Genomic DNA, 24,348 nt, shown 5'->3' on the forward strand with positions numbered 1-24,348 from the left:
GTTGGGGCGGGGGGCGACCTGGCGCCAGCTCTAGACACTCCTTGCATAAGCAGGTCGGAGTGGCCTCCCAGGAGCAGCAACGGGCAGACACCGGCCACAGAACAGGTTTGTTTATTCGATAGCAAAGAGCTGAAAAACAGGTCCCACAGAGGAGCGGAGCCTGACCCAAGACCCAGTACCCAACAGAAGTGCGGGCCAAGGCAGGCAGGGCTGAAGGCAGCAGGAATGAGAGACGGGCCCAGGAGACGGTGTAGTGAGGACCAGGCGGGCACGCCGGTCAGGTCTCGTTGAGTGTCCACCCGGTCAGGTCTTGTTGAGCGTCCAGAGCGGGTCCAGGAGGCTGAGGGGGTCGTCGGTGGGCCTCGCAGCCCGCAGCCCCTGCCCGTTGTGGGCCTGCAGGAAGTCCTGCTTGCTCATGCGCTGCTTACCCCGCAAGGAGCCGTCCAGGGAGAAGGCCTCAGGCGTGAGGGAGGCCAGCAGCTCCAAGGAGGAGGAGGGCGGCCCCAGGCTGGGGGCCTCAGGGACCGGCTGCTCCTCCTCAGGCTGGGGGGCCTCGGGCAAGGGGGAAGAAAGAGGGGGTGGGGAAGAGGAGGGGAGTTGGGTGGACTCTGGGAGGCTGGGAGGCGGCAGGCTGGGGGGCTCCACAGGGCCTGGCAGGCTGGCCACTGGGGAGTCCATCCCCCCAGGAGGCCGGATGCTGAGCTTGGCAATCGTGGCCTGGATGGAGCTGATGGGCACGTCCCCGCCGAGGACCAGGTCCTGGGAGTCCTGAGGAAGGTGATTCTGGGGAGACAGGAGTGGGTGAAGAGGATGCATGAGGTGCTCAGAGCCCCCGGGAGGGGCCCCCCCTCACCTTCTGAGTGATGCCGGTGCCGGCCGTGGGCTTGCTGGGAGGGGGCACGCCATGGCGCTGTAGCACCTGCTCCACATGTCTCACCACTGCCTCGTGGCAGAACTTGAGGTGTAGCTGCGGGGGCACACGGCTGGTGAGCTGGGGGCCGTCCCCTGGGGGGAGGGCGCATGCCCGCCCGCTGAGCCTCACCTTCTCCTGCAGCATGTGCTTCCTCTGCTGTCGCATGCGCCGCACCAGCTGGGGCAGCTGGGGGATCCCGCTTCCAGCCTCCACCTCCTGCACGGCCGCGTAGAGCAGCGCGAAGGCCCCCGTGCGGCCCACTCCCGAGCTACGGCCGGAAGATGGGGTCAGGCCGGCCCCCGGGCCCGCGAGGAGCCCATGAGCTGCCCGCACCTACCTGCAGTGGACGACGACGGGCGTGTGCAGCGGGCGCTGATGCAGGCAGTGGGCGTGCACCTCCTGGATGAAGCGCAGCAGGTGGCTGGGGCTGTCAGGCAGGCCTCTGCCGGGGGATGGGGGATGGGGGCTCTGAGCCAGACCCAGTCTGAGCCCACATCACCCCCCGACCACCACCCAGGGCGGCAGGCAGACGCACAGCTCGGGCCACGTTGGGAAGTGCAGGTGCACGAGGGAGCGCTTGAGGCTCTGGTCACGGAACTGCAGGCTCAGCACCCGCTCCACGTGCGTCTCGGTGGTGCGGACGCTGCTCAGGGCCAGGCTCAGGGCCCCGTGCACCATGGGCTGGCCCCGCTCAGTGGGGAAGTAGCGAGCCACCTTTTGCTGTGGCACAAACAGGTAGTTAGGGCTGGTGTTCCAGGGTCCCCACCGGGTGCCCGCCCAACCTCTCCCTCTCACCTTCTCCATCTCGGCCTCCGACACAAGCATGACAATGACCGACACTTTCTGCTCGTGCACCATGAGCCAGAAGTCGGCCGCTGTGCCAGGCAGGGGGGCCTGGGTGGCCACCAGCGGGGGGCAGTAGGGTGAGAGCCCCTCCACGCGGCTGGCATTGATGTAGTCGTCCTTGCCGGAGCGCAGCACCACGCGGTTGCTGTCATAGGGCATGACGTCCTGGTGCCGGTTCTTGAGCGAGTAGCAGCGGGCAATGGCGATGGAGCGGCCCCGGGCGTCGAGCTCCTGTGCGTCTTGTAGCTCCCGCCACACCGTGTCCAGGGCCCCCGCAGCTCCCAGCTGGCCCCGGAAGGTCTCCAGCTCCTGCCGCAACTGCTGCAGCCTCTCAGGGCGCTCATAGGGGTCCCGCTCTATCAGCCGCAGGGCCTGTGGCCGCCGGCCCTCAGCTGCATCCACCTTCGTGGGCTGCAGCAGGGGCTGCCCACCCCCAGGAGGCTGAGGGCCTCCGTGCTGGCTCTCAGGGCTGGAGGACAGCAGGTCAGCAGCAGCGGTGCCTCGGCGCAGACAGGGGGGTGGCTCTGCTGCAGGGGGCCGAGGGGGCACGGGGCCGGGGCCCGGGGAAGGGGCGGGTGAAGGCACCAGGTGGGGAGTGGGGGCTGGCTGGATGGCAGGTGGGGGGCCTCGAATGGAGAGAGGGGCTGCCTGCGGGCCCAGGGCTCTGGGGTCAGGGGCAGGACCATAGGCCAGGGTGGGGTGGGGAGGCTGAGGGGGCCCTGCGCTGGCGAAAGGCAAAGCCCCGGAGTGGGGGGGTGGAGGGTCCTGAGAGGGGCCGGGGTACAGCTGGGTGTGCAGGGCAGGTGATGGCTGCCCCAGGACCCCAGGCTGAGGGGCGAAGGGGTAGGAGGCCTGGGCGGGCACCAGGCCTGGAGCCTGGGGTGGGAAGACATGTGGGTGCTGGAGTGGAAGGGGCTGGGGGGGAGGCTGGGGTGCCATCCTCGGGGCTGGAAAGCCTGCAGGCACCCCGGGAGGGAAGTGGTGCTGGGCGAGGGGTGCTGTGAGGGGCTGCTTGGGCCCCATTGGGTAGGTGTAGGGCAGGGGCAACGGCTGTGGTGGGGGGCCCGGGAAGCAGGCCTGGGGAGGGGCCGGGGCAGGGTTTGGCCGCGGGGCTGTGTGGCTGGAGATGGGGGCCTGGACACTATCTACGGTGGTGGTGGCTGGCCGAACCCCCACGACCAACTCGTGGCCTGAGAAGTGGGGAGGGGGCGCTGAGGGGAGGCCAGCGAGCGGAGGGGGTGGCCCCACCCCCCCATAGGGGCTGCTCACCATGCCGTGCTGGGGCGAAGACCGGGGCACGAGGCCCAGCTCTGGGGCATAGGCGGGGGCCGTGTAGAGAGCCGGTCCAGGGGCCACGGCCACCCCTGGGTGCCCCGGGGGCTGGGGGGCCCTGGGCTGCAGCATGTGGGTGGGACCTGCATAAGTACCAGGCGGTAAGGCGCCAGAGAGGTAGTGGGGTCCTGGGCCTGCAGAGCTGGGGAAGGGGCCAGGAGGGAAGTGGAGTGGGGCGGCAGCCCCCAGGAAGGGCTCTGGGGGCAGACTGCGTAGCTCCTCAGGCAGGTCCCCGGCCTCCATCGTCTCGCCCTCCTCCCTGCGGGGCAGCAGTGGTTTTGGCGCTGTGGGCCGTGGCGGCGGCTTCTTCTTGAGCTCCCTGTGGGGTGAGCGAGGGAGAAGGGGAGTCAGAGCCCCCTCAGCCCGGCCTGGCTCTGCAGCTGTGCCCGGGGTGTCCCCACACTCACCTGTCCAGGAGCTGCTGGCGTGTCGCCTCGCGGGCCTGGCAGGCGGACTGTGTGCGCTCCAGGAGAGCAGCCACTTTGCTCTCCAGGTCTGCGTAGAAGTCCTTCCCCTCCTGGGACTTCTTCATCAGATCCTCGTAGGCCTCGTAGGAGGCCACCAGGCTCTGCAATGTGGAGTTCCACCTGGGGCAGAGGGCGGGAGGTTAGTCGCTGCAGGCCGGCTCCGGGGGGTGGGCCCAGGGCTGGGTACTGACTTCTGGTCCAGGTCGCCGAGCACGCGCCGCACGGCCGCGTACTGCACGTTGGCCTCGGTCAGGGCCCGGAGGACGTTGTCCTGGGCGGCCAGGTTCTGCTCCAGGTACACCCGCAGCTGGTCGTACTTCTTCAGCTGCTCCTCAAACAGCTTCTGTGGGGGTGTGGGGAGGACAGGTTCTCAGGGCCTTGCCGCTGAGGTGGGGTGCCAAGAGCCAGCCCGCCGCCCACGCCCGGCCCACCTTCATCTCTGAGTGGTCGGCCGTCACCAGCACCGCCGTGATGTCGTCTTTCTGGATGAGCTCTCGCAGCTGCTGCTCCAGGGACACACGCTGGTCCCGCATCTCCTGCACCTTGGCCAGGATGCGCTTCAGGTTCTGCAGCACTGCCTTGTCCTCTGGGAGCGGCGGCAGCAGTGAGGCCGGAGCCCCACCGCCCCGCCCGACCGCCCCGAGGGGGTAGGAGGGCTCACCTGCGCTGAGGGCCGGCGAGGGCAGGGCGGCCCGCACCTGGTCCAGGGGGCCGCTGAGCAGCCGCAGGTTGCCAACGTGCAGGTTCATGGCGCGGTGCAGCTCGCTGTTGGTGAAGGAGGCCTTCTCGTGGACCTCCATGTACTTGGCCCACTCTCGCCTCACCTCTGCCAGCTCAGCCTTGGACGTGGCCGTGCTGGCCGCTGCCGGGCCCACCACCTCCTGCAGCTTCTGTTCCAATGCCTCGTCCTCCTCCAGGAGGTCCCTGACGTCCTTTAGGGAGGCCTCCACGTCGGTGAACACCCCTGACAGCACTGTGCGTGGGCACAGAGGAGGGGGTCAGCTCCTGGGGCACAACTGCCCCGTCCCACACGCGTGCAGCTCAGTGCGGGCTGAGCAGTGCAGCCCCAGGGCACGGGGGGTACTGTGCCCGGGGAGGTGGGAACCTCCGACCCTGCCCAGCAGGGGACAGCAGGTGACGTCCACCTGCTCTGTACTCACCCTGCATGGACTGGACGAGATTCCTGACAGTGTCGGGGCGGACGCTGAGAGCCGCACACTTCTCCATGAGTTGGGGTGGGATGTGGTTGTAGGCATCGAGGTTGTCTACTGTCTCAGGATCCAGCTGCAGGGAATCCATGAACTGGCTGTGGGGCAACAGGACCAGGTGGGTGTGGACTCAACCCCTCACGTGGAAGGAGCCCCCCCACAAAATGAAGCAACGTCCAAGGTCCTAGCAACACAACAGTGTCCCAGCCACCAGCACAAAACCTGCCCTAGGCACTGCTGGAAACGCACACGAGGCCCTGGGCAGGGAGGCTGAGCCAGGAGCCTGCTGTTCCATGGCCATTCACCACCCTGCTCCCTCGCTCCCTCCCTCCCTCTGCTGCAGACTGCACTAGAGGATCCCACCCCACCTCCCCACAGCTCTGCACTCACTCCAGGACCTCGTTCTTGTCCTCAATCTTGGCCATCATCTCCCGGAGCAGCTTGGCCTTCTCCTCACTGCAGGGAGGGGACAGACCAATTTGTTGGCAGCCCGTGTCTCTTGAGACATCCCAACTTGGGCTAACAGGGTTGTCTGTTCACTCGCCTGTACAGTGATGAGGCTTCATGCGCTGCCATTGGTACAAGTTTGGCAAAGATGTCCGGGCCCGTAACAGCAGGGTCTGTGGGGTTCACCGGCAAAGGCTTCACCAAGGGGGCACCTGGGAGGGAGAGGCAGAGAGTCCTGGAGACCAGGCCCACACAACCTTAACTGCCTCCGTTGTGCGACATCTTCGCCCCCTACCCCATCCCAGGCTCCCCTCAGCTTCAGACCTTTCACAGGCTGAAGGGTGTCCAGCGCTGGGACGGCCTCGTGGTAGATGAAATCATTGTCCTTCTTGGCAGAATTGTACCTGGCATGGGAGGGGGGCAGTCTTGAGTGGTCAACAGGGACCTAGGACCTCGCCCCTGCCATGTGGGCCCCTGCTCTCTGGCCCTGGTGGCTTCCTCCCAACGATGCAGGCAAAGAACCAGAGCCCCTCGAGGCCCAGAGACTCACTTTCCCCCAATGACGTCCATAGCGAAGCGCAGTGCGTCCTGCACGGTGTCGGGCTGGCCCTGTGCAGGGAGCGGAGCTCAGTACAACCACGGCCGGCACCAGAACCCCCTTGGCCCGGCCAGGCTCTCCCCCATCATTACCTTGGCCAGTTTGATGGCTTCGTTGAGCTTGTCCAGGGCACTCTGGAAGTACGCAACCTGCAGAGGCCAGCAGAGCCTGGTCCAGCCTTCTGGTGGACCCTGCTCCTCCTGCCTCCCCGACCCAGCCTGTCTGACCAGCAGGTAGCCCAGAGGAGACAGGAGGCTGAGCGGCTGCCAACGCCAGCCAGCCAACAGCACCAACATTAGTGTCCGCTTGCAGCTCTGCCCACAGTGCCCACCTCCAGGCAGCCACTCAGGGGAACCACCGCGCCTGTCCCCTGGGGTGGCAGAGACCGAGGGGTGAAGGACAGAGGGGACCACTCCCCACCGGGGATCCAACGGGGCTGGAACAGCCTGAGCGCCCTCCTGACCCCAGCTCGCTCACCTGCTCCCCGAACTTCTGCTGCTCCTCCGCCTGCTTCCCCATGTGCAGCTGGACGGAAGACACAGCCCTGCTTACTGAGGGGGACACCCCAGCGCCGCCCCACCCCACCCCCACGCCCGCGGCGCCCTCACGTGGGCCACAGCTGCGAAGTAGTAGATCTTCATCTGGACCAGCTTCTTCCAGTCCTTCTGGATCCGGCCCAGCAGCGAGGCAGTGTCGGGGTTCTCCAAGGCGCGGCAGGCCTCTTTGTAGTAATCCACCACCTGGGGGCCAGGATGGGCTCCAAGTTGGGGACTGGGAGGAGGCCAGGTCCGGCCCCAGTCCCTAGAGGGCCACGGTCCCCTGGGCCTACCTGTGCACTGATGCGCGCCACCAGGAAGCTCTTCCTGTTGTCCAGCATGGACTTCTCCAGGAGGCACTCCTGCGCCTGGCCCTGGAACAGTGGGTGCAGAGGCCCTCCTTCCTCACCAGGACAGACCGCGCACACCCCTCTCTGCCCAGCCTCCCCTCCAAGTAGCTCCTGACCCACCTGGGGCTCAGAGGGTCGCAGCCCAGGCCCCGGCTTGTCCCTCCCTGACCTGTGCGCCACCATCCAGCCCTAGCGAGGGCGGCTCCTCACCAGCATGAGGTTGACGTTGAGAGTGAGGATCTGCCGGCTCATGTCCACGCTGTAGGCCTGGGGGAAGTGCTCCCTCAGATAGGAGAAGGCGCCGGCCGCACACTGGAAGTGGGTGCAGGAGACTTTCATGCCCTGGGGGGAGGGGCTGTCAGAAGCGGAGCCGCTCCAGGGGATGGGGTTCACTCTGGAGCTGACAGCATGCCACCCTGCTTCCTCACCTCCTCAGACACCCGCTTGTCCATGGCCCCCAGCATGGAGTGCAGTGCCCCTAGGGAGGCAAGGAACATGGGTCAGGGCTCAGCTGTGGCTCCTGCCCACGTTGGCGCCCAGGGTGAGGCGCGGGGTGGGCGGGGACCCAGTGGATCTGGGGGACGGAGCTCCAGCTCTGCGCCAGGCAGGGACCAGGGGAGAGAAGGGGCCCTCACAGGACTCTGCTCCCCAGGCTGAGGCTGCACCAGCAGGGTTGATGGCTAGGCCAGCCTTGGTCTCCTCCAGCCAGAAGCAAACCTGAGCCACCATGGGGGTGGGGGGCGAGATGGGGTGTCCAGACAAAGAGGAGAGGCCAGCTCTGTGCCTGGAGCACAGCAGCAACTCCAAGAGCAGGCAGCCTAGCAGAGCCTCCCACCAGGGGGCTCCCTGCGGCCCAGGAGGCGGGCAGAGCTGACGGAGGCAGGACAGGGTCAGGATTTAGGTGTCTTCTGCTGAGAGGGGCAGGGCTGGGAGCGAGGGGGCCCCAGGGAAGGGGAGAGGCAGCTCACCAAGGTTGTAGAGAATGCAGGCCTGCTCGTACTTGATGTCCTCGTGGGCCACAGACTTCCCAGAGAAAATCTCAGTCCTGGGGACAGGCCACCACAGTTGTGAGGGGGGAGCTGGTGAAGCGAGCCCCCTCCCAGTGCAGGGCAGGAGGGAGGGGGTCTGGGGAAAACCACCCCAAGCAGCTCCCCATCCTCTACAGCAAGGAAACGGGGAGGGGGAGAGGGGCACCCTCCAGGCTGCCCTGGCTTTGCCCGCCTGCACTCACCAGGTGACAGAAACGGCGGCCTCCTGACCCGAGCCCATGGGGACCCGACTCTGCAGGTAGTGGAGCTGGCCCAGGTACTTGCGGAGGACACTGCAGCCCTCAAAGTCACGTGGGACACGGACGGCATTCTGCGGGAGGGTGAGAGGAGGCCGGCCATCATTTGGAGCGGAAGACGCGCCTGTGTGCCCACAAAGGCCCAGACGGACACGTCGGGGCTATCGGACTGTGCAGCGTAAGAAACCAAAGGAAGGCAACAGCTACCTGCAGTCACTGCACAACCATCCCGCCAGACGCTTCCACCAAACCGGCTCCACTTTTCCATAAAACATGCCTTAAAATTTTTAATGTACTTAATGTTTGACCCATATTTCTGTATCTAAAAATATGAGCTACAAGAGCCATGACAACTGAGGACAAGGCTCTCTACTGACATGTCAACATGTCCATAACACGCTTACTGCTGGGGAGAAAGACGCATCTAAAAGATAAGCAACATAATTCACAGAAACAGAGCCAACTAGTTATACAAAGAGAGAAATCTACACAGTTCCATCTGAAGAGATGATCCCTGGGTAGGTTTCAGTAGTGCATCCTACTCTGTACATACATACAGGGACATTTTGATTTTATTGGTAAGTAAACTCTCTCCTCAAATGTTAGAATGGTATAAAATATAAAGAATCAGGTTGCTATAACCTAAAGCGACACTGCTAATCAATCCACTATACATATATAAACTTTTTAAACAAAGAAATAGAAGAAGAAAGGCCTGCAGTATTCCCCTCGGGCCTCGGTGACCTGGGCTGCTGCCATCCTCACAGCCTGAGCAGGTTTGGGTCCCAGGGCTGGACTGTCCCAGGGCTGAGGGAGCTGGGGAGTCTGGGGCAGCCATCTGAGCCATCCTTGGATCTGTACTGTCTGGTCCCCTCTCCACGGGACCCCAAACTCCAGATCCAGGCCGGCCCTCCCACAGCTACTGCAAGTCTACAGTCTGCAGCCCACTTCCAGCCTCCTCCCTTAAAGTCCATCCACAGACCTTTGGCAGCACCCCCAACAGAGCACCTTTCTGGGGTTACGTTGACTGGTGGGTGAAGTGTGAGGAAGTAGTGAGGAAGTAGTGGAAGGGTGAGACGCAAGCCCTTGCATATTTCTCTGTGCACTTTGCACTCTAATTACAACCCAGGAACCCAACTCTTTCTCCTGAGACTCTGATTGCTCCAGTGACTAAAGCTGGGTCTGAAGAAATGCTGCCATCTTATGGCCGTTTCTGGTAACAACAACTGGAAAACCTGTGCTCAAGAACGCAAAATACTCACAAGGCCTGTGAGACTAAAAAAGACACGTATGCTCTAGAAATAGCGGTAGGTAAGAATTCATTAGCAATGGCTTTCAAAAGCCAACTTCCAAAGTAAATCTTACTCATCCTTAGAAAGTAAAAACGCACATAAACATACCTTCACCACTCCTAATTCTTAAGTGCAAATCAAAATGACGATGAGGTATCATCTTTCAGTACTCAGCACAAAGTCTACAAACAGTTAAATGCTGGAGAAGCCATGGAGAAAAGGGAACCATCCTACACTGCTCTGGGAATGTAAACTGCTAAGAGCCACCATGCTACAGATGCGGGTTCATGAACGGAAACAAGCGACCAACCCGTGCGGCAATCCACTCCTAGGAATGATGCAGCGAACACCATCCTTCAAAAGACATGGGAACCCCAAAGCTCACTGGGACACTGTTTACAACAGGCAATGATGCAAGCGTCCAAAACCTACAGCCACACAGCGGACAAGCAGCCATAAAAAAGAATGCAGAGTGTCACTGGCAGCAACCTGGATGGATCTGGAGATGATAACACACAGTCAGTCAAATATGGAAAGAAAAACATTCTGTAATATCACAGATAAAGAACTGGATACAAATGAACTTGCCAAACACCTACTATTGACTTACTAAACAAATTTAGAGTCATAAAAGGAAAGCTGGAGAAGATGGAGATATAAACATTTTGAATAAGATATACATAATTATACATACATAATCTATGTATGCTTTATACTATCTATAAAGTATATATTATGTATACATATAACATTAAATATGCTCATCTATAAGATGAACAGAAAGGTCCAACTGAATAGTACATGGAAATCTGCTCACCACTCTGTGATGATGTATATGAAAATAGAATGGGAAAAGAACTGATACATGCATATGTGGATCATGTTCCCTTATCTCAAGCACATGCACAATTGTAAATGACTCAGAGAATAAAACTGCATTAAAACAAAAAAACCTGAACCAACTGCCTGCTCTGTTCCCCTGAGGCCTCGGTAGCCTACACTGGGACCCACATCGCCCAACCTGGGCAGGTCAGGGTTCCCGGGTGGGAGTGCACTGGGCGTGAGGCACTGGGAAGTACATGCCAAAAACAGCAGCCCCTGCAGATGGAGAACCTGGTCCACTCTGGACAGCCCAGTAACTCCAGATCAGCACGGGGGAACCTACTCCAGAATGTGTAATAACAGCGTGCGAAAAAAATAATCCCGGGGTAGAAAAACATGCATGTTATCGCACTACATCAATCAATCAGAGCTCAGGAAAAATAAACATTAAAAATATTCTCTATGCACTGATAAGTTTGAAATGAAATTTAAAATGAACAAAACAACAGAGTATAAAAATACTGGACAAACATGCCGCACAGCTTTACAATGTAATAATATCAGCTCCTGCCCACCCACAAAAAAAAAAAATTAATTTGGGCCACTGCTATCACCATACAGAGACCCACACACAACATTACCAAGTGAACGAAGAAACAGAAAGGGACCCATCACAGGGTAACCACAAGACGTGATGTCTCAAAACCAGTGACAGGACCTACGTGATGAAACGCATAGGCACGGGGATAGGAAGAGAGCGGGAAATTCAAAGGGTAGACACAGGTACAACCCTCAAGTAGGGAAAATACATTATCTGAAAAAAGACGCATGCTACAGCAACGGGCAACCTATTCTACACTGCGGAGTCACAACGTACAAAGGCAGTGAACGAGTGGAAAGTAAAAGACAGTTGCATATATCCGGCTACCTCATTTAGGTACACTTAACCAATAAAAAATATGTTTAAAATATTCTACGCATTGATCAGCTCCAAATGAAATACCAAATAAAGAACTAAATAACAAAAAGAGTCTACTACAAGGCCTTCAGGCCTCAGTGACAAGGTCTGGCTGTCGCGTGCCTGGGTCTGGGCAGCTCTGGAATCAAGGCGCGACCACATGGCTGGCTGGGAGAGCTGGGGAGGACAAGTCAGCCAGTGAGCCTGCGATCTGCCCCTGGAGGGCCTGAACCCTCTGGATGGGACCACCAACTGCAGATCCAGCTGGGCCCTCAAGCACTTAAACCAAGCAGGCACTCCCAAAGGATGGTGGAACCTCTGAGCTGAAAGAGGACCTGCAGGCTGCCTCCTTGTGCTGGACGTCCCGCCTCCAGCCTGAGACTTGGCCCACCAGGGAACGACAGCACCTAAAGGCACCTTGATTCCACGGGGTGGGATGTGTCTTAAGGGTGAAAGGTGAGGGGAAAGGGACCACAGCCCTTCAGGGTTTTTCTGGGACATCCCCCTCTATTTGACAGCCCAGGAGCAGGACTCCTTAAGGCTTTCTGCCAGAGGAACCAGTCAGGCAAGAAAGGTGCTGCTGTCTTGTGGCTGTTCCCTGGAATAGCAGCTTGAAGACCTGTGTGTGCGTGTGTGCTGGGATTGTCAATGACACGTGCCCTCCAGCAATGTCCTGGGGTGGGTGATCGAAACAGAATTCAAAAAGAGGCCCACTTTCCAGAGCTCCTGCTCATGGGGTACAAATTGGACTCGGGCTCTTTTAAATGAAAACTGCCTCTGCATGGCTAATCAGCAGGGAAATTCACATCCGGCTCGGAATGTATATCAACAAAAAGTCTACTGACTAAAACCGGGAGAGAGCAGGGAGAAAATGGAAGGCCCCAAAGATGTGGAGAGAAACGGAAACTGGCAGCAGGCGCTATGAAAACCCGGAAGGAGGGTCCCCAAGGGCGGAACTTGACATCCGTTTCCATGATCTGGCAGGCCCACATGAGGCTGGATATCAAGGGGACAACCATTGATCAAACACACCCATGGATGGTGTCCTTTCCTGAAGCAATAGTACGAATAATGGGACATAGGAGAAAGCAAAATTTCCAAGCACAAGAGCCTGGAAAAACAAATTAGTACAGCTTTACAGTGTAATATCAGCCCCAACACCCCTTCCCCCCAAAAATGAAATTGGGCCACCCATGAACACCACCACCTAAGCACCTTGATTCCAGGGGCTGGGAGGTGTCTGGAGGGTTAAAGGTGAGGAGAAAGAAGCAAGGGACCCCAGCCCTTCAGTGTTTTTTTTGGGGACATCCCCCTCTATTTGACAGCCCAGGAGCAGGACTTTCTCCAAGGTTCCTGTTGCCAGAGTCACCAGTTGGGCAGGAAAAGTGCTGCCATCTTGTGGCCGTTTCCTATAACAGCAGCTTGAAACCCGGTGCTTTGGAACACACTCAGGATTCATTTTCAAGGCTTGCCGGGCTCTCAATGACACGTGCCCTCCAGAAATGTCCTGGGGTGGGTAATCAAAACAGAATTCAAAAAGGGGCCCACTTTCCAGAGCTCCCGTTCACCAGGTACAAACTGGACTGGGACTCTCTTAAACGACAGCCTAGGAACACTGCCTCTGCATCGCTAATCAGCAGGAAAATTCACATGAAAACTGCAACGGGGTACCTCCTCGCCTGCTCAGAATGAACATCAACAAAAAGACCGCTGACAGTAAAACTGGGACAGAGCAGGGAGGAAACAGAAGGCCCCAAAGATGTGGGAAGAAACGGAAACTGGCAGCAGGCACTATGAAGACCCAGAAGGAGGGTCCCCAAGGGCGGAACTTGACATCCGTTTCCATGATCCGGCACGGCCACATGAGGCTGGATATCAACGGTACAACCATTGATCAAACAGACCCACGGATGGTGTCCTTTCCTGAAGCAACAGAATAACTGAGACATGGGCAGAAGCAAAATTTCCAAGCATAGGGGCTGCAGGAAAGAAGCATGCAGCAGAGCTTTACAGTGTAAGAAGATCAGCCCAGCCCAGAGTGAAATGGCGCCACTGGCGACACAGACCAAGACAGAACGCTACAAAGCGACCAAGACGGAGAAGGGACCGTCCAGACAACCGCAAGAGGCGGCGTCTGAAAACTGATACACAGGAGCTTTGTGGCAAAGGGCGCCGATTGTCACTCATAGAAAACGAGCTTATTTTACCAGAGGTAGACCTAGAGGAAATGAGGGATATATTCAAAGGGTAAGACATAGCTACACACACTCAACTAAGGAAAACAGACCACTGGAAAATACCTGTGCTACGCCGTAGCGCAACCTACTGTGCACTCTGCAATCATAACTTACAAAGGCAAATTGTGGGTGGGGAAAAAGGTACATTTATTTATTCAGTTAAGTCAGTCCCATTCAGCTAGTCAAAATAAACATCAATCCAGGAGATCAAACTAGTGAATCCTATTGGAAATCAACCCTGAATACTCACTGGAAATACTGTTGCTGACATTGAATCTAAAAATCTGGCCACCTGATACAAACAGCCGACTCACTGCAAATGCTCTGATGCTGGGAAAGCCTGAGGGCAGAAAGACAAGGACTCAGAGAGCAGGAGACGGCTGAACGGCATTATCGACTCAATGGACGTGAGTTTGAGCATCCTTCAGCAGACAGTGAAAGACACGGAAGCCTGCCGCAATGCAATCCATGCGGGCCCAAAGACTTGGATACGACTGAGCAATGACAACAGTTTATATATTTTCCATCATTTTGCTTTTACAGAGGAAAAATGATTGAATTTAAATAAGAACAGTTTTATCTCCCAATCAAACCAATTTTGTTCACACCTGTGTAAAAACACTGTCTTCCTACCTGTCTGAGCAACTCCAGTTTCTTCAGTTCCTCATTGTAGGCTTCTGGATTCTCTCCATAATTCTTCAGGACAAACTAGAGAGAGAGAGAGAGAGAGAGAGAGAGGGAGAGGGAAGGCTGTGAACCAGGCACAGAGCATCCTTTCTGCTCCCGCTTCTGCCCTCGGAATCCCCCGCAAGCACCAGCCATGGCTCAGGATGGAGTCCAGACCCTCTACCACCATCTCATCTCCTGCCCCACTGGGAACTCGGCCTCCGTAGCAAGGCAGCGCTAAGACACTTTCTGGGGCACCCTCCTTTTTTGAGCAAAATGGAAAATACGCCTGCACAACGTGGCTGGAATCCCCTGGCTGGCCCTCACCATGCTGCCGTCCTCCCTACCAAACCCAGAACTGGGCCAGCTCAGGAAGCCGGGGAACTCAGTCGGCTGAAGTGGGATCCTACTGAGCATTCGTAAACTGGCCACGACTTCAAGCCTCCCTTGTGTCTGGGACCCTGCTGGGGCCCGGGATCACCATCGTAATCCCAACCCGCCAGCAAATGTCAGAAAGAGAGTCACAGAAGAGTGGGTGTGCAAAGCCTTCCCTGCCAGCCCGCCCACCTGGGGAAGGGGCGCCACAGAAATAAGCGTCCTCCTCGGCGAGGAAAGGCCTGTGGCGGTGTGATGGGAATGATCCGGGGGAAGGGAGATGGGGAGGTCACTCCGCACATCAGAGGCGGGGCTGGCACCCCCGCCCACGGCAGGGCTGACTCTCAAGACGGTGGGCACACTCGCCAGCCTGGAGGCGGGGCCTGGACCACCAAGACCAACACATCGTGGCAGCTCCACCACTCGTGCTGGGGGACCTGGCGTCTGGGTCTGCAGTCTGGGGGCCCAGATCCATCACTCCACATGCACTAAGGGCACGGACCCCCAACTCCCAAGGCTCCTTAAGGCCCCAGCCAAGGTCTGTGAGGCGGAGAAGGGAGGGGGTGGCCTGCGCTGTCCAGCGGCGGCCCACCCGTCTCCCGGGCCCGTTCCAGGGACTGTACACGTGGCCACGCGGTGAGCCCATGGGAGCCTGGGAGGCCGTGTCACCTCGTTAGCTGCCTGGCAGGGAAGCGAGAGGAGGGGCAGGCAGAGGGAAGCGAGTCCTGAGCTTCCTTCAGCTCCAGATCTCTGAGCCCGACCCTCTCCCACTGGTTTTACCTCCTGCCAGTTCGCTATCCCCGTCCACCTCTGGCCCGGACTCCCCACCCCTTCAATCCACCTCTCATCCAGTGGTCAGATTTGTCTTTCTAACATGACTCCAGTGTTATTCCTGACTTTATATCCTTCTGAAACATACACACTCCTGGGGGGAAAAAAAATAAAGCCCAGCTTGCTTTTCTCAGGACAGTGAGATTATGGGGAAAGAGCTGTAATATAAAGGGTGGGGGGAAGTAATCCGAGAAGAATGTGCACAACAGTGCTTCCCCAAACCTCCGGGGCCAAATCTCATCTTCACAGTCAGCTCCCAACAGCCTTCAGCTCCCAGGGACACCCAGCCAACAGTACTCTGCAATGACCGCTCTCAGCTCTCAATGCTTGTCCACACGTTGCCCCCACCACCTTCTCTGCTAAGGCTCAGCTAAAATACCACTTCCCATAGCACCAGCGGCTGCTCTCCCCACATTGAGAAAGTGTGCCTCCCAGCAGCGTCACATCAGCGACCACCCCCACCCCAAATAACGAGTCTATCGGGAATGGCAGGGGCCTGATGCAATGTGTTCGATCCTCAGCAAATGGCTGCCTTTACAGGAAATGCACAGGATGGATGAACAGACTGAGTAATACCAAAGAAGACACTCAGAAAAATTGAGACGATGTAACAATTTACCCAACACTTATCTCAGTCTCTTTGAAAAACAAGTATCATTTAGGGGGCTAGAGGGCAGGAGACTATTGTAGATTAAAAGAGATTAAAAAAAAAAGAACAATGACCCTATGAAAACCATGATTGGATCTGAGTTTAGAAAAAAAACAGTTATAAAGGATGTCTGGGGATAACAGGTGAAATTTAAATATAAAACATAGTAGAAAATGTTTGTGGATTTTCTAAGGTGTGATGCTAACAGTATAGTTATACAGGAGAAAATCCTCTTAGGACCTGCTGAGATGGGCACAGCTTACTTGCAAAGGTCCATGGGATGTACATGTGTGTGTGTTTAGACAGAACACACATACAGTGCAAGTGAACTATTACCACTGCTCTTGTCTACTCGCTAAATCATGTCCAGCTCTTTTCTGCATGACCCCATGGACTGTAGCCCATCAGGCTCCTCTGTCCATGGGATTTTTCAGCCAAGAATACTGCAGTGGGTTGCCACTTCTCCAGGGATCAAACTCGCTTCTCCTGCGTTGGCAGGCGGATTCTCTACCACTGAGCCACCAGGGAAGCCCAACTATCAAAATTAAGTAGATAGAGTTTGGGTGAGCACTGCATTATTCCTTCGACTTTTCTGTATGTCTGAAATCTGGAAAACAAATGTCTTAAGAGCTGCTGAGGGAACTCCTGGGTGGTCCAGCGGTTAGGACTTGGCACTCTCACTGCTGTGGCCTGGGTTCAAGCCCTGATCAGGGAGCTGAGATCTCACACGCCAAGCAATGTGGCCAAAAAAAAAAAAAAAAAATGAGTTGCTGAGCTAAATGATACCTAAAAAAATACTTTCTTTACATCATCATTTCTCAGCCTCTTGTTGGATCCTTTGAGAACATGATAAAAGCCACGAAACAATCTCCCTACAAATATTCATCTATGCATAAACACAAGAATTTGCCAACATGTTCAGGGGGTTTACAGACATGCTGAAGCCCGTTTATGGGCTCTTGGTTTATAATCCTCGCTGTGATCTAGCCAATCCCTCACCCCGCCCGTCCCCCAATTCACAGACATAAAATGTGACCTGAGCTACAGGGTAAAACTTGACTATCTAAATGGGAACATGTTCTTTCTCTGATTAACTCCCTTCTCACAGGAGGCTTCTGTTTGTCACCCCAAGGCGACAGTAAAAGTGGAGCCCAGAGGCCCTGTGGGACAAAGGCCGAAGGGATCTGAGTGACATCCGAGAGTCCCAGAAACAGGGCTTCAGCTGCCATCGCTGGGAACACCTGTCCCTGCGGTCACGCAGTGGGGAAGGGGTGAGAGATGATGCCTCTGACCGCAGCAAACTGTCCCTGAAGGAGGCTGTCTACCTGTCTTATTCCTCCTCCAAGATCTGCAGCAAACACAGAGCTCCCACCCACGGGCCAGACACTCGCCCAGTGCCTAGGAAGTCACTCAGCCCTAATAACAACCCAAAGAGGTAGACAGCGTTGTCACCACCATTTGACAGCTGAGGACACTGAGGCAAGGAAGGTGAGACACTCGCCAAGGTCACAGCATTAACCACCGACAGAGCACCGATGCGAAGCCCGGCGTTTGGGCTCCAGAGCCCATATTCTTGACCACACATCAGACCGATCCATTTCTATTTTTTAAATACAGTTCTCATAAAACACCAAAAAAATGGGAAGTGAAAACGAATCTCCGGCCACAAGGTGAGTCAATGGAGCCGAGAGGTGATTTTTTAAACTCTGACGAAATCCTCTATGGCTTGATCACTCACTCCCCCTACTACACAGAGGTAAGAGGCGGATGAAGGTTCAAGAGTAAAGGACAGAGACCATCTCTCGGACAGTGTCCCTACAGCACAGACTTCTGCAGGGCGAGAAACAAGGTCTGGTCAGGACGTGAGGGTCGCCATAGAGCCTGAGAAGGCAGGCCCTGCAGCAGGCAGAGCCTGGACCTCGGCAACACGGATTCGGAGTAAGATACAAGAAGGCACCGCCAGGACCCCAGCGCACCCACACAAACGACAGCCAGCTGGGGCTGAGGGCCAGGGGCCCCCGAGCCCAGCCAGGCTTTAGAGAAGCTGGGGTTCTTTTTTCCTGAGCGAACAATGAGACCTGTGAACAGTTTCATGTTGAAAGCATGTCCAGGGTTCAGAGCCACTGGGAGGAAAAAGCAGGGAAAGAAGTTATAAGTTAAAGATACACAGGCTGGAAAGACTTTTTCCAAAGAGAAACACCAAAACACAGCAAGTCCTGGCTGTGCCCTTAGGTTGCTGTGAGGTCAGGGCTTGGCTTTTCACCTGTTATATGGTGTTCATAGTAGCTGCTTTTGAATTGTGGTGAAGACTCTTGTGAGTTCCCTGGACAGCAAGGAGATCAAACCAGTCAATCCCGAATATTCATTGGAGGGACTGATGCTGAAGCTCCAATACTTTGGCCACTCGATGTGAAGAGTTGACACTGGAAAAGACCCTGATGCTGGGAAAGACTGAGGGCAGGAGGAGAAGGGGCGACAGTGAGAAGGTTGGATGGCATCACCAACTCAGTGGACATGAGTTTGAGCAAGCTCTGGGAGATAGTGAAGGACGGGGAAGCCTGGCGTGCTGCAGTCCATGGGGTCACAAAGAGCTGAACAAGACTTACTGGCTGAACAAGGACAATTACCTGCTATGTCTAACTCAAAGAACTGTCATAGGACTTGAGCTATTTCCTAAACAGAGAAAGAGGATGCTAAGCTGAAAGTACTGTTTACAATACGCCAAGGCCTGTACTAGGGACTCAAATGCATTATCTCATTTTTTTTTAAGTATATCTTGTTTTTCTCTCTTTATTTATTTTATTTTTGGCTGCCCTAGGTCTTTGCTGCTGTGCTCCGGCTTTTTGCAGTTGCTCCGAGCGGAGGCTACTCTGCTGCAACGCGTAGGCTTCTCCTTGTGGCGGCGTCTCTTGATGCAGAGCACAGGCTCTGGGCCCAGGGCTTCAGGAGTTGCGCCACGTGGGCCCTAGAGCGCAGGCTCAGTAGCTGTGGCACACGGGCTTAGCTGTCCCAAAGCATGTGGAATCTTCCTGCACCGCAGATCAGACCCATGTCCCCTGCATTGGCAGGCAGATTCTTAACCACTGGACCAGCAGCAAAGCCCCTGGGTTAACTCTTGATGCCCATAAGCTTATAAGGTGTAGTATTAGTCCTGTTACAGGTGAGAAAAATGAGGCCCAAATTAGTGAGGTAATCATCTGTAACAGCTGAAGTCACTCAGCTAGTAAGTCGAAAAGGTGGGACTTAAACCAAAGTCTGCCTGATTCCAGTGTCTATACTATTTCTGTGACATTACTCTGCCCTTTTACCAAGCAACCAATGGCCCAGAATTCTGTAGGCAGATGAAAGTGAAAGTCGCTCAGTCATGTCCAACTCTGTGTGACCCCATGAATTATACAGTCCCTGGAATTCTCCAGCCCAGAATACTGGAGTGGGTAGCCTTTCCCCTCTCCAGGGGATCTTCCCAACCCAGGGATGGAACCCAGGTCCCCCGTATTGCAGGCAGATTCTTCACCAGCTGAGCCGCCCCAGGGGTAGATGAGATCACCAGATCCTGCCATTCTTTTGCAGGTTAGAAAAACGGGAGAGAGAGATCAGCAACAACGGCAGTTCTAGAACTCTGAGCCAAATTTCCTAATTCTTGACCCAGGGTCAAGATTTTGTCTCACTTTCTCTAATACTAACAAGGTCTCCTTCCTCTATGTATTCTTTTTACCCTCTGTGGGTGATGGGAGTGTTTAGCTTCTGTTCTGAATTTGATATACATCTTGGAATTAAAACAGTAGATGGAAAGGAGACCAAACTTTGGCGAAGAAGTAAAATTTTGGAACTTTAGATCAATTAACCTAATTTCTGGGAAGTCTCCATTGGAGCCTGGGGTTTGATCCCTGGTCAGGGAACTAAGATCCCATAGGCAGGGAAGCTCGGCCAAAGTTGTTTTTTTTTTTTTTAATCTAACTTTCTGCTTTTACAAATGAGGAAAAAGATGCTCAAAGAGATTAAATGATGGACTCAAAGGAATACAAACTGTTAGTGTCTGAAGGAAGGCAGTGGCAGTGTGAACAGAGAAAGGGAGACCTTCTTGGAAAACTTCTTCCCCAACCCATTTTCTTTCTTTTTTTTTCTCCACCACCTTACTCAGTGGGGCACTGTCAAGATTCTGGCAGCAGCTACATTAAAACCACAAGGATGTCAACCTGCAGCGGCCTCCTGGTTGTTCCTTTTCACTTCTGCTCTGTCTTTCAATGGTACCAGACGGTCCTTCCCAAGGCAGATGTCTCACAGGGTACCTGATGCCCAGTCGACACACCTGACCTCCCAACAGCGGTCCCTTGCCTCCCTCAACGCCAAAACTGCCTGTCTCTTCCATCCAACTGAACAGTCAACAAAGGACTGCTAGCGTTGCTCTGGCAGCTACAATACTATTTATCCCCTCTGTGCAGTCGCGAAAGCAGTTACGCTCCCCTAAACGACAGAGTTGTATCTTTCGGTCCAAAGGGGCTCCAGATTACGGGTCTTCTTCTGAGACCAGACAGAATTGCACCAAGTGTTAGAGCGACTCCAATCGCAGAGATCAGGCTGGCCGGGGCCTTAAAACACATCCTGAGCCATCCTCGGCATCCGTCCCAGTCCGGTCGTAGACGGACAGCACGAGGGCCAGGCACAGCCTTTCCACCAGACGGTTAAAGGCCACCCACCGATCCCCCAGGGCGGTGCTGGCGTGGATGAGGGGAGGAGCAGAACTAGGTCCAAAGCGTCACACCGAGGAAGTGAGGTGCCTCGGCGGGGATCGCGGATGGCCAGGGAAGGAATCGGAAAGCAGGTTCCGATCAGACAGCGGGGGCTACCCGGGGCTGGTGGGGTCGAGGGGTGGGGGGGGGGTGGGGGGAGAAGCTCTGCGAGCGCGCAGGGGTCAGACAGGGTGCGATGGGTGGTGCGCCAGGCGAAGGAAAGCCAGCGGAGGCCCCTCCTGGCCTCACCCGACCCTGCGACAGGGCCTGGGGAGATGATAGACGCGCAGGGGGCGTCACGAGCCGGCGGACGGAGAGACGCGGGAGAAGAGGGGCGGGGGCGGGGAGGAGGAGCTGCCCTTACCTTCTTTACGGCTGGCTGAAAGTGGAAGTCACCGGCCTCTTTCAGGTCCAGCCAGATCATGGGCATGCGGGGCACGGCCTCCATGGCCGCAGGCACCCGCCGGCCCCCCGGCCGCTCCCCAAGCTTTCTCAGCTGCAGGCTCAGCCACGCACCCCGCCCCTCCACGCCGGAAGTCACTTGTCACGCGGGGATGAAAAAAATGCCCCTACTGCCTGCTGGGAGAGGCGGTCCCCTCCCGTGCAGCCTTTTGCGCAGGCTCATTTTCCGGTGCGCATGCTCAGTTTCTTGCATGCGGGCACGTGTAGAGGGCAAACCTCCAGCCCGAGGCGAAAGGGTTTCTGGGAGTCGTAGTCTATCTGCATCTAATTGCTAAGCAGGGAGGTAACTGGTTTCTTCTTCCTGGCCTAAGTAGACCGCAGGGACCTGGCTCGGGCTCCAGGCGCTCCCCACTCAGGGGAAGGACATTAGAGAACGTAGCCATAGACTTGTAGACCCTAAGTAGTGTCGAGGGCCTTGGTAGATGTGGTCAGATGCTATGGTAGAGATAACGTGGTGGCAGGCCACCCCCAGAAGTGACTTAAAAACAGCCTTGGAGTAGGGGCTGCCTGGCCAAGGAGACAGGGCTAAGAAGCAAGCAAGGCGTTTCACCCCAGGTGTAGAGCTTTGGAACAGAGGAGTAACTGGTTGGAGACTGGCACGCTCGGCTGAGCCTGTAAGACCAGGCACTGCCTAAGAGACGGCCAAGTCCGTTTTTGATGATGGGGAGAGAACTGGTAAATGAAGTGTAAAGCGGAAGGGGAAAAAGAGAGAGAGGCCTAGAGCGATGGGGGTGGGGATGACTATATACAGCCACGCGAATACTTTTCAGTCTGGAACGGGACCAGGGAGCAGAGAACAGTTATTAGCTCTGAAGAGATGACCTGTAGAGCAAGGATTTTAAAATTATGTGTATATTACCTAGCTTTAAAAACACATAAAATGGAGAATGGTTTGTTAGGGCAAAAGTAGAAGCAAGGAAATGAGCGAGGAACCTTTTGTAGTCTTGCAGGAGACAAATGTTGTCCGGTTGGGGCAAAGGGAAATGAAACACGGGCAGGTTTGAGAAATGTTTGGGGGGAAAAAAGTGGCAGAACTTGGGATGAATGGATGTAGGAGATTGAGAATATAAAAGATTATTTCCAAGTTTCTAGCCAGTATATACCTGGGTGGCTCCACAGCTGTTTTCTGACATGGTAAAACAGGGAGGAAGAGGTTTGGAAGAGAAGAACAAGGGTTCAGGTCTGTCTGTGTTGAGCTGGATATAGATTCCCTTAAGTCGTTCAAGAGAAGATGTGGAGGAGACCATGGCTCAAAAGAGAGGGTTCACTCACAACCAAGGGCCCAGGTCCCCTTTGCAATCCAGGATCTACCTTCATGCCAGCTGGAGTTAGAGCAAAAGAAAATGCAAGTACACAAATGTTCGCAGCAGCATTATTTATAATATCCAGGAGGTAAAAATAAATCAATAGATGAATGGGTAAGGGAGATGTGGTACAGCATACACTGGACTGTGTCCTTCAGCCTCAGAAAGGAAGGACATTCTGATACATGCTCAACATAAATGAACCCTGAAGACACGATGCCAGTGACATAAGCCAGACACCAAAGAACAAATACTGTGTTAGATTCTGTGTTAGTCCCTCAGTCACGTCCAATTCTGCCACTCCATGGACTGTAACCCACCAGGCTCCTCTGTCCATGGGGATTCTCCAGGCAAGAATACTGGAGCAGTTGCCATTCCCTTCTCCAGGGGAATCTTCCCAATCCAGGGATTGAACCTGGCTCTCCTGCATTGCAGGAGGATTCTTTAACATCTGAGCTGATTCCACCTAAATCAGTTAAGAGTAGTCAAATTTGTAAGAATAAAAAGTAGAATGGTGACTTCTCAGGGACTGGAAGGAGGATGGAATGGGGAATTAGTATTCAGTGGGCACAGAGTTATAGGGTGGGATGATGAGAAAATTCTGGAGACAGATGACTGCACAACCATGTGAATGTATTAATACCTAATGCCACTGACCTGTGCACTTAAAAATGGTTAAAATGGAATTTTTTTTAATGTAAGATCTTGCAGGTAATTTTTTTTTTTAAGGAAAAAGAAAATTTTACCAGCATCTTAAAAAGCCTGTTTCTGGAGGACCATCTTGGGACCACCTGCTCAGAGGTGGAAAAACAGACTACGGTGTCAGCACGGCTGGTTTGTCCTGAACCCTTGCTTCTTGGTTTGTAGGTGGATGTCTTCTGCCTGTGTCTTCACGTGGTCTTCCTTCTGTGCATGTCTCTGTTGTAATCTCCTCTTATAAGGATCCCAGCCACCTTGGATTAGGGTCCACCCTCATGACCTCGGGTTCATTTAATTATCTCTTTAAAGATTCCATCTCCAAATACAGTCAGCCTCTGAGGTACTGGGGGCTAGTACTTCAGCATATGAATTCTGAGGGACATAATTCGACCCATAACACATGGTCTCAGTGACATGAAGGGCAGTTAGCATGAGAGGCATCAAAGAGGCACCAAGGGGTGAAGGGGCATGGAATACTGAGGCACTGGGGTGAGGATGGCTCACTGGAAGCGATACAGCAGAAAAGATGTCTCTGGGGTGAGTGGCGCCCTCCTGCTGCTGCTGAGTCGCTTCAGTCGTGCCCGACTCTGTGCGACCCCAAACACGGCAGTCCACCAGGCTCCTCTGTCCCTGGGATTCTCCAGGCAGGAATACTGGAGTGGGTTGCCATTTCCTTCTGCAACGCATGCACGCATGCTAAGTCACTTCAGTCGTGTCCGACTCTGTGCGACCCTATGGACAGCAGCCCACCAGGCTCCTCTGTCCATGGGATTCTTTAGACAAGAATACAGGAGTGGGTTGCCATTTCCTTCTCCAATGCCATTGCCCTTGTAGTGCGCCTATTTCCTCACAGAGATGGGCAGCATTGAGCTTCCCTGGTGGCTCAGAGGTGAAAGCGTCTGCCTCCAATGCAGGAGACCCAGGTTAGATCCCTGGGTCAGGAAGAGCCCCTGGAGAAGGAAATGGTAACCCACTCCAGTATTCTTGCCTGGAGAATCCCGTGGACGAATCCCTGGAGAATCCCATGGACTGAGCGACTTCACTTTCTTTCAAGACTCACTTGTACTGCTGAAGGGTAGGTCCCGTCACTAGGGGGCAGCAAATACCCCGTTCAGCCAAGGTAAACTGGCCTGTTCACCCTTCTCTCAAGACAACTATCTTGTCAGAATTGGAATGACCTCAAAGACAGACACCCTCCCCCATTTTATTAATGTGGATCCATTTTAATGATGCAGAAACTGAGGCCTGGGTTGGGGAGTGGGCCACTCAAGTCTGCCAATAAGGGGATGAAGGGCCTGGGTCTCCTCCCTTCTAGTTCATTTATTTAGCTAGTGTCCGTTC

At 55.3% G+C, this 24,348-nt stretch overlaps 1 protein-coding gene across 2 annotated transcripts; it reads right to left on the reverse strand.

Moving 5' to 3' along the window:
- Positions 1-95: 95 nt before the first annotated feature.
- Positions 96-22,293, reverse strand: PTPN23 (protein tyrosine phosphatase non-receptor type 23). Of its 2 annotated transcripts, XM_086368309.1 has the most exons (26): positions 20,907-21,106; positions 13,925-13,999; positions 13,542-13,631; positions 7,929-8,056; positions 7,666-7,742; positions 7,126-7,175; positions 6,908-7,039; positions 6,641-6,721; positions 6,420-6,551; positions 6,289-6,336; positions 5,904-5,960; positions 5,764-5,822; positions 5,538-5,617; positions 5,311-5,425; positions 5,157-5,222; positions 4,719-4,864; positions 4,220-4,531; positions 3,990-4,144; positions 3,750-3,901; positions 3,499-3,678; positions 1,709-3,410; positions 1,449-1,633; positions 1,251-1,355; positions 1,043-1,181; positions 854-967; positions 96-783 (listed from the first exon to the last, which is right to left on the reverse strand). In XM_086368309.1, the coding sequence occupies exons 3-26, from the start codon at positions 13,560-13,562 to the stop codon at positions 304-306; spliced, it is 4,716 nt and encodes a 1,571-aa protein (XP_086224435.1). In that variant the 5' UTR covers positions 13,563-13,631; positions 13,925-13,999; positions 20,907-21,106; the 3' UTR covers positions 96-303. The 2 variants fall into 2 exon arrangements, with proteins under 2 accessions (XP_086224435.1, XP_086224434.1); XM_086368308.1 differs by lacking the exon at positions 13,542-13,631 and having other exon boundaries at positions 20,907-22,293.
- Between the last annotated feature and the right edge of the window lie 2,055 nt (positions 22,294-24,348).

Source organism: Bos grunniens, chromosome 22 (assembly GCF_055505025.1).
Source record: "Bos grunniens cultivar Pamir isolate PY7600 chromosome 22, Bosgru_T2T1.0, whole genome shotgun sequence".
Classification (NCBI taxonomy): Eukaryota; Metazoa; Chordata; class Mammalia; order Artiodactyla; family Bovidae; genus Bos; species Bos grunniens.

What these genes read in the sequence shown, in the direction of transcription:
- PTPN23 (XM_086368308.1), bottom strand. Translation starts at nt 20,990, where the DNA reads ATGGAGGCCGTGCCCCGCATGCCCATGATCTGGCTGGACCTGAAAGAG. An exon ending in AACTGGAGTTGCTCAGACAG is followed by an intron (nt 8,057 to 13,924) that starts GTAGGAAGACAG and finishes ACCCTCCCGCAG; the next exon opens with AATGCCGTCCGTGTCCCACG. An exon ending in ACTTCGCAGCTGTGGCCCAC is followed by an intron (nt 6,337 to 6,419) that starts GTGAGGGCGCCG and finishes TCTTCCGTCCAG; the next exon opens with CTGCACATGGGGAAGCAGGC.